General features: G+C 48.5%; 1 protein-coding gene across 2 annotated transcripts in view; it reads right to left on the reverse strand.

The window, feature by feature from the left end:
- Positions 1-18138, reverse strand: part of CDC42BPB (CDC42 binding protein kinase beta) — a 115273-nt gene that overhangs the window by 67336 nt on the left and 29799 nt on the right. For both annotated transcript variants that reach the window (XM_073578021.1, XM_073578020.1), the window contains exons 3-4: positions 8046-8129; positions 7816-7911 (exon numbers count right to left, since the gene is read on the reverse strand). In XM_073578021.1, coding sequence (XP_073434122.1) covers positions 7816-7911; positions 8046-8129 — 180 coding nt within the window. The remainder of the gene's footprint in view (positions 1-7815; positions 7912-8045; positions 8130-18138) is intronic.

Below are 18138 nucleotides of genomic sequence, written 5' to 3' on the forward strand. Positions count from 1 at the left end.
CTCCAGTACCGAGATTAATTTTTTGGACACCATCATTAAGCTAAAAAACAATGAAATAGAGACATCCCTGTATCAGAAGCCAATCGACAGTCCAACATACCTTAAATGGGACAGTTTCCATCCAAAACAAATAAAGAACTCTATTATCTATAGCCAAGCCATCAGATACAATCGTATATGTTCCAACCCCATGGATAGAGACAAACACCTTGGTCGCCTCAAAAAGACCTTTTTGAATCAGGGTTACCATCCAAGAACAATTGAAAACCAAATTACAAGAGCCACCAGATTGTCAAGGAATCACCTGCTACATTACAAAGCTAAAGAAGAAAATAACCGAGTGCCTCTAGTAGTCACCTACAACCCAAATCTGGAGGTGCTAAGGGGAGCTGCACGGAAATTACAACCTTTACTACAAAAAGATGCCCGATTAAAATCCATTTTTCCAGACCCCCCACTACTGTGTTTTAGGCAGCCCCCAAATTTAAGAAGCATCATTGTCAGAAGCTCCCTGTCCTGTCCAACAGCTGCAGGAACCTTTCCTTGCAACCAGAAAAAATGTAAAACCTGTCCATTTATAATGACCATGGACAAGATAAAGATCCCCAACTCACATCAGGACTACAAGATCCCAGGTACTTTCACCTGCATTACATCTAATGTGGTGTACTTAATTATTTGTACTAAATGTCCAACTGGGGGTCTGTATGTGGGGGAGACAGGGCAAAAGCTTAGAACAAGGATGAATGCTCATCATCACACAATAAGAGAAAAAAGAATGGATCTACCTGTGGCAAAACATTTCTGTATCCCTGATCACAGCAGCATGGATATGAAATAACTGGTATTGAAAGTACTTTGGTACTTGAAGGTACTTTGCACTGACGAGAGCCAACAGCTCGAAACACCGTGTCTGCAAATTGAGATTCTGATTTGGCTTGTATCCTAAGTCATACTACAAGACTCGTTAAAGGGTTGATTGTGACTTGTAGGATCGCTACTACCAATAGGTGGCGCTGTAGAGTAAAAGTCCTCTTTCTTTCTGAAGAGGCAATTTGCATATTATTTTCCCAGAGGAGCATTGCACGGCGATAAAAGTCTCCTTACCTTGACAAGCCACAGCTGGCATGTCACTCTCCGCAAGGAGAAACCTTACTTCTTAGACCCTGGTATTGAAAGGTAACTTCACATCTCAGAGAGAGAGACGAGTTTGGGAGTACAAATTTATGACCAACTTTGACACTCTCAGTGCTGGAATGAATGTGTCGCATGGATTTATGTCTTTTTACATTAATTAAGGAATTTCCTTTTAAAACCTTGCGGTGCAACACAGAACTAGACCCCAATCAGAGGACCATAAAACATCCAGACTCCTTATCTATGAACTGGTCCAATGTTTATATTTATGTTTCTCCCTCTCCCATATTGATAGTTCTGCTTCACGTCACTTGTCTTATCTATTGCATTTTTTCTAGGCTGTATTGTGCATAAATATGTGACTTCAGATTTTGTATTAGTCTAGCCTGATGAAGAGACCTGAGTAGTCTCGAAAGCTTGCAATGTATTACCATCTTTTCAGTTAGCCATTAAAAGGTATCAACTACTGAGGACTCTCAATCCTGAATATTTTTCTATCCACTGGCTAACACGGTACAAAGATATACATCATATATATATATATATATATATATATATATATATATATATATATATATATATATATATTTTTTTTTTTTTTATTTTTTTTTCACTTCTATTTGTTTTGTGTGTGTAAACATTATATTTGAACATGGTATGTAATGATATTATGGTCTTCAATGGAGAATGAAAATATGAAAATACGATAATTAGACCTACCGGTAATTGTATTTTCAGGAATCCATCCTGACAGCACCATGGAGGACGTCCTTCTTATCCTCAGTGGGACAGGAAACAATGATAGTTTAAAAGGACCCTCCCCCTACCACCCTTCAGTGATTTTCCAAAGCAACACATCTGGATGGATGCAAAAAAGAAAATTTATTTAGACAATCTTTATACAAATGTTACGTCACATTAGTATAGAATATTCACAGTAGGGAGGGAACGAACAGTGCTGTCAGGATGGATTCCTGGAAATACAATTACCGGTAGGTCTAATTACAGTTTTCCAGTTCACCACCTGACAGCGCCATGGAGAAGTACCAAAGGATGATGGTCTTTAGGGCGAGACTACTGCATGAAGCACCTTTCTGCCGAACGCTAACTGTGCTCACACCACATCTAGTTTGTAATGCTTGGAAAACGTACTAAGACTGGACCAGGATGCTGCCCTGCAGATCTGTTCTGCTGAGGTCCCCCCTTTCTCCGCCCATGAAGCGGCCATAGCTCTAGTTCAATGGGCTTTGAGACTACCTGGGGGAGTCATTCCCTGTGCCTCATACGCTAAGCTTATTGTGGTTCTGATCCACCTAGCGATTGTGGATTTTGCTGCTTTCTTCCCTTTATTTGGCCCACTGTACTGTATAAACAAATTGTTATCCCGCCTCCAAGCCCTAGTTGCTTCTAGGTCCCTGAGTACCGTCTCCCTAACATCTAGGTTATGATAGACACTGTCTTTCTGGTTTTTAGGGAGTTGGCAAAATGAAGGAAGAACAACTTCCTGATTCATGTTTGAGTTTGAAATGACCTTCGGGAGGAAGGCTGGGTCAAGCCTCAAAACTAATCGATCATCGAACACTTTCAGGTATGGGTCCTGAATGAATAGGGCCTGTAGTTCTCCTAGTCTTTTCGCTGACGTAATGGCCACTAGAAAAGCTGCCTTGAGCCAAACTCTGATAATCTCAAGATCTCCTGCTGATCATATGGGTGTCTACACAAAGCGTTAAGGACTAAATTAAGGTCCTGTGGCGGGACAGTCTTTCGTATTAAGTTCCTTAAGGTACTGTCACACTTAGCGATGCACCAGCGATCCCGACCAGTGATATGACACGGTCAGGATCGCTGGTACATCGCTAAGTGGTCGCTAGTGAGCTGCCACACAGGCAGATCTCACCAGCGACATCGCTGGGGTCAGGGGTCGCTATTTACCTGTCACACTAGGCGATCCTGCGTCCTCCCGCCCAGCTCCACGCTCGTCTCTCCACAGGAAGCGCCGCAGGAAGCTGACGACGAGAAACAGTCCTGGACGTTCTTGCACGATCAGCGATAACCAGCGGGGGAGCCGGTCGTAGGCAAGTTTCAGACACAGCGATATCGCTAGCAATATCACTATAACGTCACAAGTTATAGTGATATTGCTAGCGATATCGCTTAGTGTGACAGTACCTTAAGTCTCTGAACGGCTCTACAGAATCTAGCTATCCAGGGATGTGACAACAAGGAGGAATCATAGTATACGCTGAGGGCTGCAATCTGCACTCTCAGTGTACTGGGTCTAAGACCTTTTTTTAAACCCTAACTGCAGGAAGTCAAGAACCTTGAGAATGTCTGGGTGGTTAGTATCCACTGTCGCCCCTCCACAATAGTTGCAGAATCTTTTAAAAAATTTTGCCATAAATTGCCGTAGTCACCGGTTTCCTACTTGCTTGGAGCGTAGAGATCACCTCGTCCGTCAGGCCTCTAGATCTTAGGACTTGACGCTCAGGATCCAGGCTGATAGTTGGAGGGCGTCTGGATCGTGATGTAAAACCGGGCCCTGGTGGAGAAGATCTTTCCTCTTTGGCAGGTTCTTCTCTTGACATCTTCCTTAGTAGAGGAAACCAAATCCTCTTCGGCCAAAAGGGTTCCACTAAGATGACTGTTGCCTTTTCGTCGTATATCTTCCTGAGTGTCCTTGGAATCAGGGGAAGAGGCGGGAATGCATACAAGAGACCCTCGCCCCATGACTGGGACAGAGCATCAAACCCCGCAGGGCTGCCTAGAGGGATCAGGGAACAGAAGGTTCTGACCTTTGCATTTTCCCTGGCTGCAATCAGATCCACGTCTGGCCTTCCCCAGCGCTGGCACAGCATGCTTAACACCTCACTGTTCAATTCCCACTCTGTGGCGGCTACCTTCTTCCTGCTAAGAAAATCTGCGACCTGGTTTCTGGTTCCTTCCAGATGCACAGCCAAGACCGATCGGATACATACATCTGCCCATATGAAGATACGTTTTGCCAGTTGTTGCAACGCTGGAAACTTCGGACCGCCTTGATGACGGAGAAAAGCTACTGCCGTCGTGCTTGTTCTTTACAAGAGACTGAGTCAGAACCTTCCATACTGTGTGTAATTCTCTGAAGTTTGAGGACATGTTCTCATCTGGGCTCTATTGCCCCAGGAAGTATCTTCCTTGCACGTGTCCCCCCCATCCTAGATGACTCGCATCTGTGGTGATGACGACACATGAGGACTAACCCCATGACAGGCCTGTTCGGAGATTTCTGGGAATGGTCCTCCAATATAGGGATCTCTTTACTCGAGGGGACAACCACATTTTTTTGTCCAGTGAGCGCTGCTTTCTGTTCCAGGTTGCTAGGACCACCTGATGCAGCTCTCATGTATGAAACTGGCTCCAGTTTACACAGGGTATGCAGGATGTCATCAGTCCCGGGACCTTCATTGCATCCCTGATGGTGACATGGCTTCTTGTAAACTGACAAATCTTTTCCTTTATACTGGTCTGTTTTTCCTTTGGTAGATAGGATATTCTTGCGTGGGAGTCTAGCATGACCCCCAGGAATTTTATTCTTAGTTTGGGAACTAGATCCAATTTTTCCCAATTTATAATCCATCCCAGATTCTGAGCGTGGAGATCAAGGTCTGACAATCTATTTTGAGCTGCTCTTTGGAATCTGCCACTACCAGAAAATCGTCTAAGTAAGGTATTACGGTGATGTTCTGATTTCTCAGATAGGCAACTACCTCCACCATTAGTTTTGTAAATACTCTGGGGGCTGACGCTAGACCAAAGGGGAGGCAACGGAACGGATAGTGGTAGACCCTGACTTCCTTTTCCACAGCAAACCTCAGGTATCTTTGTTTGGCTGCGTAAATTGGGACATGGTAATATGCACTTTTTAAATCTAAAGTGCACATTACCATATTTTTGCCTAAGATGGGTATTGTGGATCTTATGGACTCCAATTTGAACCTCTTGTACCTTATCCATCTGTTTAATGGTTTGAGGTTTATTATTGTTCTAGATTCCCCGATGGCTTTTTTATCGAGAAGAGGCTTGAGTAGTGACCTTTGCCTTCTTCCTGAACAGAAAAGGGGACGATTGCTCCTATCTTTAACAGGTCCTGAATGTCTGACCACGTAGCAGAGGCTGAGACAAGACAAGAATTGGATATAAGAAATCTTTCTGGAGGTAGATTTTCAAACTCTATTTTGTACCCCTGGGAGATAATCTGCAAAATCCACGGACTTTGAGAAATCTTTTGCCAACTCCCCAGGAACGTGACTAGACGCCCCCCTACTATTTTCTTTGTGAGACTGAGAAGATGGAATCTCTATTCCTTCCCCCTTTGGGATAGCTCCATCTCCCTGACTTTCCCTTCCCCTTACAGTCTGTTTTCTGACTACACTGGGGACTATGAAAGGGCTGGTATTTCTTCCGCTTCTCCTCGGGAAACACTTTCTTCTCATCTGAGGCCTTCTCTAAGATGTCATCCATGACAGGCCCAAATACCTTCCCCCCGAGAGAGGAATGGAACAGAGTTTATTTTTCGTTTGAGTGTCCCCAGACCAGCTCTTTAGCCAGATAGCTCTTCGAGCTGCGTTGGACAATGACCCGTTCCTGGCTGCGAATCGCACTGACTCAGCGGACGCATCAGCCAGTTGCCAGTTTCAGCAGGGGTAGGGATTTTAGAATCAACTCTCTAGGAGTTTTGGTTGTTAATTGTTCCTCTAAATCGCCCACCCATAAATGCATGGAACGTGCTACTGACGTTGCTGCTATGTTGGCACGTATTATGGCTGCTCAAGTCTCCCAAGTCCTTTTCAAGAGCCCCTCCACTTTCCGGTCCATAGGCTCCTTTAGATTAGGAGTGCTCGAAAGGAATAGCAGTTCTTTTGGACACTTTTGCCACAGGGATGTCTATTTTAGGAACATATTCCCAAATCTTGACCTCCTCAGAATCAAATGGCAGCCGCAGCCTGAAGTCTCTGGGAATCACCAGCCTCTTTTCTGCCTCTTCCCATTCCTCTAGGATCATGGACCGGATATGGGAGTTAACTAGAAAAACTTTTGACGTTTGTGAACGTAGACCCCCAAACATTTTATCCTGTACGGAGAGAGTTGTTGGGGTCTCTTCTATTTGCATAGTGCGTCTTACTGCGCCGAGGAGTTCATCCGTATCTGCAGATGAAAACAAGTATCTTTTCCCCTTTTCTGGAGGATCTATAGTCGACTCCTCTTCTTCCAGGTCTGACTCGGACAACTCCTCTTCCGAGGATGTGCCCGACTCCTTTGGTCTCTTTCGGGACTCCTGGGCCTCTGACTGTGTGGATGAGGGTATACTAGTCCAGAAATTGAAGCCTGCACCTCCTGCCTTATGATAGATCTAATATTGGTCATCAGTGCGGCCTGTTCTTCCCCAACGATCCTCATAGTGCATGTTTCACAGAGGGGTTCCTGCCAGGTGTCCGGTAGTTTTGAAGTGCAGATAGGGCATTTTTTGTTCTTCCCTGACTTCTTGCTATCTCTTTTAGCCACTGTCGAGGTGGGAAGGGAAAGGCTGGGCCCCCCGAACCTCACCATCTTCCCGGAGCGGTCAGGGATAGGTTCTCTCGTCGTTCCTATTCCCAGTGGGACAGGAAAAACACTGAAGGGTGGTAGGGTACTTTTAAATTCTCATTGTTTCCTGTTCCACTGAGGATAAGAAGGACTTATTCCATGGTGCTGTCAGGTGGTGAACTGGAAAAAAGAGGTTGAACAAGGAAATGACATCACAATTTATTTTTTAATATATTTTTTTTAGCTTACAAAAACGCATGCAAATCCGCATGAAATCCGCATAAAAAAACGCATCAAAACGGCTCGGAATTTCAACTGTGTGTTCTGCCAAGAGAGGCAGAATCCACGCAGAAATTTCCACAAGCAAATCCGTGTGCGCATATAGCCTTAGTAAAAAGGGGCAGTAACATGAAAGACATTGCATAGCAATACTGAGCAGTGCACCTGTGAATCCAACTGTTGGGTAGGAATAAAAAAAAAAAAAAAATACTAGAAAGGGGCAGCAGGATTGAGGATATTGTACAGCAATACTGGCTGGAGTAGCTGTGAGAACTGCTCTGGAGAGAGACAACTAGAAAACAGCAGCAAGGAGGTCATTATACATCTGCACTGAGCAATGTAGATGGAAATCCAGTTCTGATGCGAAACAAAACTTACAAAAATGCTGGGCAGGTTTTGATGGCCATTTAAGATCTTTGTCCAACTTTACAGTCTATATTTACTTATGAAGAAGTAAGTTCAGGTCAGTTGACCTCTGTTTAATACGGGGATTGCGGTCCCCACACACACTGTAAGATACGCACATCAGATCATCAATTGTGCCTCTCTCACTCACTCTACTCCTCCACTCCTAATAGACATCAGTAGGATGCTGTGATCTGATTCCAGAGATTGAGTTGGACCAGTTTGTTGCAAAAAAGGTGAGCAATTCAACAATGTGCTGCACAACCCCCTCCTCAGATAACCTTGGGGGACCCATGTGATATTACTCCTAATCTTTTCAGGAGCGTGCAGGCAGCAAAGAACAGAGGATTGAAGGTCCCATACTACATTGTTGCTACATTGTATCTTTTAAAATTGCATATTTCCTTTTAATAAAAAATATCAAAACATTACCAAATAATTCTCATCCTGAAAGGCGAAGTGTAATGTGGTGATCCACTGACAGTCCCCATAGACCAGCACGTTCCTCTCCTCTCGAAAGCATGCGGTCTGCAAGTGGAAGGAAAGCGAAGAGTTAAAAATCGGATGTCTGCTCCGCAGCACACAGTACAGGAAAAATACATGGACAAGGGGACACCTGGACACAGAGCCCTCTAGCAACACCACAAACAGGGGGCACTTACCTCTGCTCTTTTCAGCATCTCCCATTTGTTGAGGATTTTCATGGCATAAATGCGCTCCGTGCTCTTCATTCGCACAACAGCGACCTGAGGAAACAAACATAAGACTGAGCAATCTTCAGACAAAAGCAGCGGCGAGAGCTCTACACCAAGAAGAAAGGAACACAGGCAAGAGCTCTGCACCAAGAAGAAAGGAACCGAGGCAAGAGCTCTGCACCAAGAAGAAAGAAACAGAGGCGAGAGCTCTGCACCAAGAAGAAAGGAACCGAGGCGAGAGCTCTGCACCAAGAAGAAAGAAACAGAGGCGAGAGCTCTGCACCAAGAAGAAAGAAACAGAGGCGAGAGCTCTGCACCAAGAAGAAAGGAACAGAGGCGAGAGCTCTGCACCAAGAAGAAAGGAACAGAGGCGAGAGCTCTGCACCAAGAAGAAAGGAACAGAGGCGAGAACTCTGCACCAAGAAGAAAGGAACCGAGGCGAGAGCTCTGCACCAAGAAGAAAGGAACCGAGGCGAGAGCTCTGCACCAAGAAGAAAGGAACCGAGGCGAGAGCTCTGCACCAAGAAGAAAGGAACCGAGGCGAGAGCTCTGCACCAAGAAGAAAGGAACCGAGGCGAGAGCTCTGCACCAAGAAGAAAGGAACAGAGGCGAGAGCTCTGAACCAAGAAGAAAGGAACCTAGGCGAGAGCTCTGCACCAAGAAGAAAGGAACCTAGGCGAGAGCTCTGCACCAAGAAGGAACCGAGGCGAGAGCTCTGCACCAAGAAGGAACCGAGGCGAGAGCTCTGCACCAAGAAGGAACCGAGGCGAGAGCTCTGCACCAAGAAGGAACCGAGGCGAGAGCTCTGCACCAAGAAGGAACCGAGGCGAGAGCTCTGCACCAAGAAGGAACCGAGGCGAGAGCTCTGCACCAAGATGGAACAGAGGCGAGAGCTCTGCACCAAGATGGAACAGAGGCGAGAGCCCTGCACCAAGAAGGAACAGAGGCGAGAGCTCTGCACCAAGAAGGAATAGAGGCGAGAGCCCTGCACCAAGAAGGAACAGAGGCGAGAGCCCTGCACCAAGAAGAAAGGAACAGAGGATAGAGCTCTGCAACGAGAATTGAGGAGCAGCGGCTGAGAGCCCTGCACGGAGGAGAAAGGAGCAGCGGCTGAGAGCTCTGCACCAAGGAGAAAGGAGCAGCGGCTGAGAGCTCTGCACCAAGGAGAAAGGAGCAGCGGCTGAGAGCTCTGCACCAAGGAGAAAGGAGCAGCGGCTGAGAGCTCTGCACCAAGGAGAAAGGAGCAGCGGCTGAGAGCTCTGCACCAAGGAGAAAGGAGCAGCGGCTGAGAGCTCTGCACCAAGGAGAAAGGAGCAGCGGCTGAGAGCTCTGCACCAAGGAGAAAGGAGCAGCGGCTGAGAGCTCTGCACCAAGGAGAAAGGAGCAGCGGCTGAGAGCTCTGCACCAAGGAGAAAGGAGCAGCGGCTGAGAGCTCTGCACCAAGGATAAAGGAGCAGCGGCTGAGAGCTCTGCACCAAGGAGAAAGGAGCAGCGGCTGAGAGCTCTGCACCAAGGAGAAAGGAGCAGCGGCTGAGAGCTCTGCACCAAGGAGAAAGGAGCAGCGGCTGAGAGCTCTGCACCAAGGAGAAAGGAGCAGCGGCTGAGAGCTCTGCACCAAGGAGAAAGGAGCAGCGGCTGAGAGCTCTGCACCAAGAAGAGGATCATCAAAAAGGAAAAAAAGAGGAGTGTGTTATAAAAATTACTAACTTTCTTTATTCATATCCAAAGACAATACATAATGTAACATATATTTAAAAAGAGGATATACAGACCAGGACACAGTGTGAACGTGTTCTGCAACAGTATATACAAAATATTCCAATGCAATATATAACTATCTATCGGTAAGGTACACCATGTGATTGCACACTGCTCCTATAAAGACATTGCACCAAAGGAAGCTAGTGGTATATCATGTCCAATACCCCATATGGTGGCTGTGCTACCATATATATTTATAATGGTTTTACAACATGTATTTGAGTAACACTGTTTCCACTGGTCTTTAGGACATTGCATGGGGAAATGTAGGGACCTCTGACAATGTATTGCTATGGGGTATTGGACATGATATACCACTAGCTTCCTTTGGTGCAATGTCTTTATAGGAGCAATGTTCAATCACATGGTGCACCTTACTGATAGATAAGGTTATATATTGCATTGTAATATTTTGTATATACTGTTGCAGAACACCTTCACTGTGTCCTGGTCTGTATACCCTCTTTTTAAATGTATTGTCTTTAGATATGAAAAAAGAAAGTTTGTAATTTTTATAAAACACTCCTATTTTCTCCTTTTTGATGATGTTTTGCACCGAGGAGAAAGGAGCCGCGGCTGAGAGCTCTGCACCGAGGAGAAAGGAGCCGCGGCTGAGAGCTCTGCACCGAGGAGAAAGGAGCCGCGGCTGAGAGCTCTGCACCGAGGAGAAAGGAGCCGCGGCTGAGAGCTCTGCACCGAGAGCAGCAGCGGCTGAGAGCTCTGCACTGAGATTGGGTTTTCATTGGCTGTAAGCCATAATCAACATTAACAGAAATAAACACTTGAAATATATCACTCTGTTTGTAATGACGCTATATAATATAGGAGTTTCACTTTTTATATTGAAGAACTGAAATAAATTAACTTTTTGATATTCTAAATTTTGTGAGAAGCACCTGTATGTACACAGTGACTGCACCAGCAAAATAGTGAGTGTAGCTCTCGGGTATAATACAGGATGTAACTCAGGATCAGTACAGGATCAGGAATGTAATGTATATACACAGTGACTGCACCAGTAGAATAGCGAGTGCTGCTCTGGAGTATAATACAGGATGTAGCTCAGGATCAGTATTCCAATGTACAGTGGGTACAGAAAGTATTCAGACCCCTTTAAACTTTTCACTCTCTTTCATTGCAGCCATTTGGTAAATTCAAAAAAGTTCATTTTTTTCTCATTAATGTACACTCTGCACCCTATCTTGACTTTAAAAAAAAAAAAAAAAAAAAAACAAATGTAGAAATTTTTGCAAATTTATTAAAAAAGAAAAACAAACATGGATTTTTGTGATAACTCACCGTAAAATCCTTTTCTCCGAGACGCTCATTGGGGGACACAGGTACTGCGGGTATATGCTACTGCCGCCTGGAGGCTAACACTAAGTGAAAAAAGAGGTTAGCTCCACCTCCGCCGTATACACCCTCGCCCCGATTGCGAGCGGAAACCAGTTTGGTGCAAAAACAAAAATCAGACAACATCAACCTTAATGCAGGTAACAACATGTCTAGAAAATAACCACCCTAATTTCATACAGAAAGCATATTAAACAAACAGAAGCCAACTTGGCTAACAGAGTGGGTGCTGTTTCCCCCAATGAGCGTCTCGGAGAAAAGGATTTTACGGTGAGTTATCACAAAAATCCATGTTCCTCCTTCGTCTCATTGTGGGACACAGGTTCTGTGGGACGTCCTAAAGCAGTCCCTGGGTGGGAAGTTGACTCACCGATCCAAGCTACATGCACCTCGTCTAAAGGTGCGCCACCGCTGCTTGGAGAATCCTTCTACCCAGGCTCGCATCCGCCAAAGCCTGAGTATGGACATTGTAATGTTTAGTAAACATGTGCAGGCTGGACCAGGTTGCTGCCTTGCAAACCTGATGTCGATGTGTCCACTGCCCGAGTAGAGTGTGCTCTGATTCCTACTGGAATCGGCGCGCCTCTGACGCGATAGGACTCCTGAATAACCAAACGAATCCATCTGGCTATGGTCGATTTTGAGGCAGCGAGTCCCTTCCTGCGACCCTCAGGGAGCACGAACAGCGTGTCTGACGAAAGGGTGCCGTCCGCGACACGTACCTCCTGAGAGCTCTCACCAGGTCCAACGTATGAAGAGCCTTTTCCACACGGTGCACCGGTGCTGGACAGAAAGAGGGCAAGACAATATCCTCATTAATATGAAATGAGGAAACGACCATCGGTAAAAAAGGAGGAGCTGGTCTAAGAACCACCTTGTCTTTGTAAAAGGTCAGGAACGGGGCTCGGCAAGATAACGCTGCCAGCTCCGAGACCCTCCTGATTGATGTTATGGCTACCAGAAACACCACTTTCCAGGAAAGGTATGACAAAGAGACATCCTGTAGTGGCTTCCTGCAGAACACTAAGGACCAGGTTAAGGTCCCAGGCGTCCATAGGTGCCTTATAAGGAGGTACCAAGTGGGAGACCCCCTGGATGAAAGTCTTAACCTGCAAGTTGGTAGCAATCCTGCGCTGAAAAAAGATGGATAAAGCCGATATCTGTCTCCTGAGAGAACTGGGGGCCAAGCCTGCGTCTAAACCAGACTGGAGAAAAGCCAAGATATTAGGAATGGAGAATCTCAGTGGCGAACAACCATTGCCCCAACACCATGCAAAGAAAACCTTCCAGGTATGGTGGTAAACTCGTGCCGAGGTAGGCTTTCGGGCCCTAACCATCGTAGCAACCACCTTGTGACCGAACCCTGCCTGCGTCAGAATCCAGGATTCAACGGCCAAGCCGTCAAACACAGGGCCCCTGAGTTCGGGTGGCAGATCGGCCCTTGAGAAAGTATATCTGGGAGCTCTGGCAGTCGCCATGGCACGTCGACGAGCAGCTGCACTAGATCTGCGTACCACGCCCAACGAGGCCAGTCTGGGGCCAGCAGAATCACTGGCACCCCTTCTGCCTTGATCTTCTTGATGACCCTCGGAAGTAAAGGCAGCGGGGGAAATAGGTATGGGAGGCAAAACTGATTCCATGGCAGAACCAGCGCATCCATGGCGATTGCCTGTGGGTCCCGGGACCGCGCGACTAACACGGACACCTTGGCATTCACCCTGGACGCCATCAGATCCACATCCGGTGTTCCCCACCGTTGGCAAATCTGCTGAAAAACCTCTGGGTGAAGTGACCATTCCCCGGACGCAAGCCCCTGCCGGCTGAGGAAGTCTGCCGCCCAGTTTTCTACCCCCGGGATGTGGACCGCCGATATCAGCGAGTGGTTCCTCTTGGCCCAGCGAAGCACGTGCCCTACTTCACGCATGGTTGCCCTGCTGCGGGTGCCCCCCTGGGGCTTTATGTAAGCCACCGCCGTGGCGTTGTCTGACTGAATCCGGACAGGGCGGCCTGCTAGAATTCGATGCAGAGTCAGCCGGATCGCCCGTATCTCCAACAAGTTGATCGGGAGGTGTGTCTCCTGCGGCGACCGCCGTCCCTGGGTCGTGCGTGTGGTGGCGAAAAACCGCTCCCCAGTCGAGAAGGCTGGCGTTGGTTGTGACCACCAGCCACTGATCTGGGGGAAAGGGTTTGCCCTGAAGAAGGGAGGAACTGATTATCCACCACTCTAGTGACTGTCTGACCTGAGAGGACAACCGGCACCGATGATCGAGCGTGAATGGGTTCTTATCCCAGGCTGACAAGAGGGCGTGCTGCAGGGGACGAAGATGAAACTAGGCGAACGGGATCGCTTCCATCGCTGCCACCATTTTCCCCAGAATCTTCATGCCGAAACGGATGGTGTGAGGGACTGGTTGGCGCAGTACTCACACCCCCTGCCGGAGAGCTAGGGGCTTGTCTCGAGGGAGACTTACCAACCCTCGGCAAGTGTCAAAGGTCATCCCTAAAAAGGAAACTCTGACCTGGAACAAGGGATGACTTCTTTACATTGACCAACCACCCTAAGCGGGCAAGAGTATCTAGCGTAATGCTGACACTTTCCTCGCATGCCTGCCTTGAAGGGGCCTTGACCAAGAGGTCGTCTAAGTAGGGGAATACGACTTTGCCCCGGGAGTGCAGGATGGCCATGGGGACTGCCATGACCTTTGTGAACACTCTGGGGGCAGCGCTGCAAACTGAAAATGTAGACCGTTGATGACGAAGCGTAGAAACCTTTGATGCGGAGGGAAAATGGGGATATGTAGATAGGCGTCCTGGATATCGATAGGCCAAGTACTCTCCCTGCCCCATTGCCGATATGACTGAACAGAGAGATTCCATCCGGAAATGTCTGATACTGATAAATCTGTTCAGGAGCTTTAGATCCAAAACGGGCCTGACCGTCCTGTCCTTTTTGGGGACTGCAAACAGGTTGGAATAGAAGCCCTGCGTCTTCTCGTTTTCCGGTACTGGGATGATAACTCCGTTGTGGCTGAGCAAATCGATGGCTTCTAGTAGAGCCTTTGCCGGGTATCCACTTTGGGAAGACGGGAAAGAAAAAAATAGTCTTGGGGGGTACCTGACAAATTCTATCTTGTACCCTGTGGACACCAGCTCTCTCACCCATGTGTCGTGTGCAAAATTGAGCCAGGCGTGGTGAAACCGGAGTAGGCGGCCGCCTACTCTGCTGGTGTCGCCTGCCAAATGCCCCGAGTCATTTGGCTGAAGATCTTTGGGACATGGATCCTCTAGACTGGGCCTGGTTAGCACGCATCCTCCATAGTGGGTTGGCTCTATATGAGACCTGTCGGTCCCTATTGTGATTGGGACGCCCAGATGCGGCGGAATTAGCCGCTGTCATCCACCCGGGGTTGCGAAAGGCCCGAAAACGCGCCTGCAACTGGTGACGAAACAGCGGTTTGGCCTTTTGCTGAGGAAGAAAGCTGCTCTTGCCTCCTGTGGAGTCGGAGATGAGCTGATCTAACCTTTCTCCGAACAGGCGGCCACACTGGTATGGTAGCGCTGTCAAGGACTTTTTTGAGGCTGAATCGGCCCGCCATGTCCTTAACCATAGCGCTCTCCTAATGGAGATTGCATTTGCGGCTGCAAGTGCTGTGCAGTTGGCCGCATCTAAAGATGCATTAATCAAGTAGTCCCCCACCATGGCTATCTGATTTGGGATTTCTGATACTACCGCTGGTAGGTCTAGGTCCTGCAAGGCTCTACTCAAAGTTTCTGACCAAGAAATCACGGCCTTGGCTACCCACATTGCTGCGAACGAGGGAGAGAGCGCTGATCCTGATGCCTCAAACACTGAGCGAGCAAAGTTCTCTATGAGACGATCAGTGGGATCCTTAATAGAAGAACCACTAGGCACAGATAGTAGAGTTTTTGAGGCCAAGCGCGACACCGGTGGATCCACCGTTGGGGATTCCGTCCACTTTTTACGGAGATCCGGGGGAAAAGGGTACTTCGCCTCGAGTGCCCTCCGACCCGAGAACCGCCTGTCCGGCTATTTCCTGTGTCTTTGCACTATGTCCTCAAATTCAGGGCGAGTGCAAAATACCCTATGGGGACGCTTGACACACTTAAATGACACCTTATGGCCCGCAGCCAGGGTGGAATCATCCTCAATCCCCAGAGTCTGGTTGACAGCTTCTATGAGACTGTCAACCGTTTCCTGACCACCTGGCGTATCTAGGTCAAGGGGTCCGAGTCGTAGTCCGAGCCTTGCTCGCTATTGACTGCTGGCAAGGGGGAGCGAGAAGCAGAGCTCACGGATGCCGAGGCACCAGATGGACCGGGAGACGCCGTGTGAGTTCGTTTCCCATGCGCCTGCCTGGAGTGAGAGCTGCCCCTGCAGGCCGGAGGCTCCTGTGAGGTAGAGGACCCCTCTAAGACAGGAGAGTCACTGTCCCTGCCCTTATCTGGGGCCCGAAGGGACTTGATTGCTCTCGTAAGTGACGCCATAGATTGCGACAGTGATAACGCCCATTCCGGGGGAACTTGGTACACTGGGCTCGGTCGCAGGGGAGGGCGCCTGAGCGCGTTCGGACTCGTAGGCTTCGTATACCCGCTTGGTCTGCGCCCGCGGAAAAGTCGACTGACAGGAGATGCATGCAATGTATGTGTCGATTTTCCTGACATGTTGTACCCGTCAAGTTTCCGTGCTGACAAAAACTGCCGGGGGGAGGACGCTCTTTGTTCCTAATAGCGTGGCCTCTCCGTGGGGCTGGGGGGCAGCATTTACCCCAGTCCTGTGTCCCCTGTGTCCTCAGCGTGCGAGGCGTCGCTTTAATCTGCGCGCCAGTACCGCAGGCTGGCCCCCGGAAGAAAAAGAAGCATCCTGGGGGAGGGTTTTCTCTTTGCGGACTAGTTCCGGCCTAAATTTCCTCTGGCGTCCGCCCAGGCCACGGGGGGCGGGGACTTCCGGCCGGGCCTAGCGCCGGCTGAAGCCGCTACCTCGATTTATTCGCCCATGCGACTTGGGGGGGGGGGGTTACCGCCGGACCTCCAGAATCCCACCGGAACCGGATCCCCGGATGCTACAGGAGCCCTCCCCGGCCATCCACCCCCGTTCCTCAGGTAGATGGGAGGGGGGCCCTATTCGATAAGGACGGTGCAGGCACCCAAGCTCCATCTAACCCCTTGCAGGGGTGAGGAGAGAGACCGTCCGCCACCTTGCCCCACGCAGTCCTTAGTATTGGTGGGGCAGCGGGGGCCGCACTGACTACACTTGTGCCTCTGTGCAGCCTAGGACTTCAACACCCTAGGGTGGACAGGGCTAAGTCCGGCATCATGTCCCACGGTACGGGAGAGGATACGTGGAGGGACAATCACACGTGCTCGCCCGTTGCTGGTTTGGGGAGATCGGACCCCTTCCAAATGGTCTGTCGCCCGAATCTCACCTCCGTGGTCTGACAATATCCCACGTGGTGGGAGAGGATAAGTGGAGGGAAACTCGCACGTGCTCGCCCGTTGCTGGTTTGGGGAGATCGGACCCTTTTATAAGATCCGTCGCCCCTATCTCATCTTCATTGTGAAAAAATGTAACATCCAGAAGTAAAAAAAAAATAAAAAAATCAGTCTTGAGACAGACCGCCGTGTGCCTCCAACAGACACTAAGCAAAAAACTGGTTTCCACCCGCAATCGGGGCGAGGGTGTATACGGCGGAGGAAGAGCTAACCTCTTTTTTTCACTTAGTGTCAGCCTCCAGGCGGCAGTAGCATACACCTACAGTACCCGTGTCCCCCAATGAGACGAAGGAGAAATATCACACTGTCATAAATATTCAGGCCCTTTGCTCAGACATTCATATTTAAGTCACATGCTGTCCATTTCCTTGTGATCCTCCTTGAGATGGTTCTACTCCTTCATTGGAGTCCAGCTGTGTTTAATTAAACTGATAGGACTTGATTTGCAAAGGCACACACCTGTCTATATAAGACCTCACAACTCACAGTGCATGTCAGACCAAATGAGAATCATGAGGTCAAAGGAACTGGCCAATGAGCTCCTCCATACATCTGTGGCATGGTCACCCTGTACCTACCCGCACGCAACCTTCGATTCTCTCAAGATCTCCTTCTCTACTCCCCCCCTTTTATCTCTTCTTCCCACAACTGCATACAAGACTTCTCCCGCGCTTCCCCCATATTCTGGAACACTCTACCCCAACACATCAGACTCTTACCAACAACGGAAACCTTCAAGAACGTGAAGACCCACCTGTTCCAAGCCTACAGCCTGCAATGATCCTCAGTCTAGTGAACCACCGCACAACTAGCTCTACCCTCTCCTAGTGTATCCTCACCCATCCCTGTAGACTGTGAGCCCTCGCGGGCAGGGTCCCCTCTCCTTCTGTACTTGTGTGTCCCTTGTCTTACACATGTTTATTGTACCTGTCCATATTTCCCCTTTCACATGTAAAGCGCCATGGAATAAATGGCGCTATATAAATGTATAATAATAATGAACTCAGAGACAGAATTGTGGCAAGGCAAAGATCTGGCCAAAGGTTACAAAAGAATTTCTGCAGTACTCAAGGTTCCTAAGAGCACAGTGGCCTCCATAATCCTTAAATGGAAGAAGTTTTGGGACCACCAGAAGCCTTCCTAGACCTTGCCGTCCAGTCAAACTGAGCAATCGTGGGAGAAGAGCCTTGGTGAGAGAGGTAAAGAAGAACCCCAAGATCACTGTGGCTGAGCTCCACAGATGCTGTAGGGAGATGGGAGAAAGTTCCACAAAGTCATCTATCACTGCAGTCCTACACCAGTCGGGCCTTTATGGCAGAGTGACCCGACGGAAGCCTCTCCTCAGTGCAAGACATATGAAACCCTGCGTAGAGTTTGCTAAAAAAAAAAACACATGAAGGACTCCCAGACTGTGAGAAATAAGATTCTTTGGTCT

This window comes from Dendrobates tinctorius, unplaced genomic scaffold, assembly GCF_039654945.1.
Source record: "Dendrobates tinctorius isolate UK_male_01 unplaced genomic scaffold, ASM3965494v1 ptg000058l, whole genome shotgun sequence".
Lineage (NCBI taxonomy): Eukaryota > Metazoa > Chordata > Amphibia > Anura > Dendrobatidae > Dendrobates > Dendrobates tinctorius.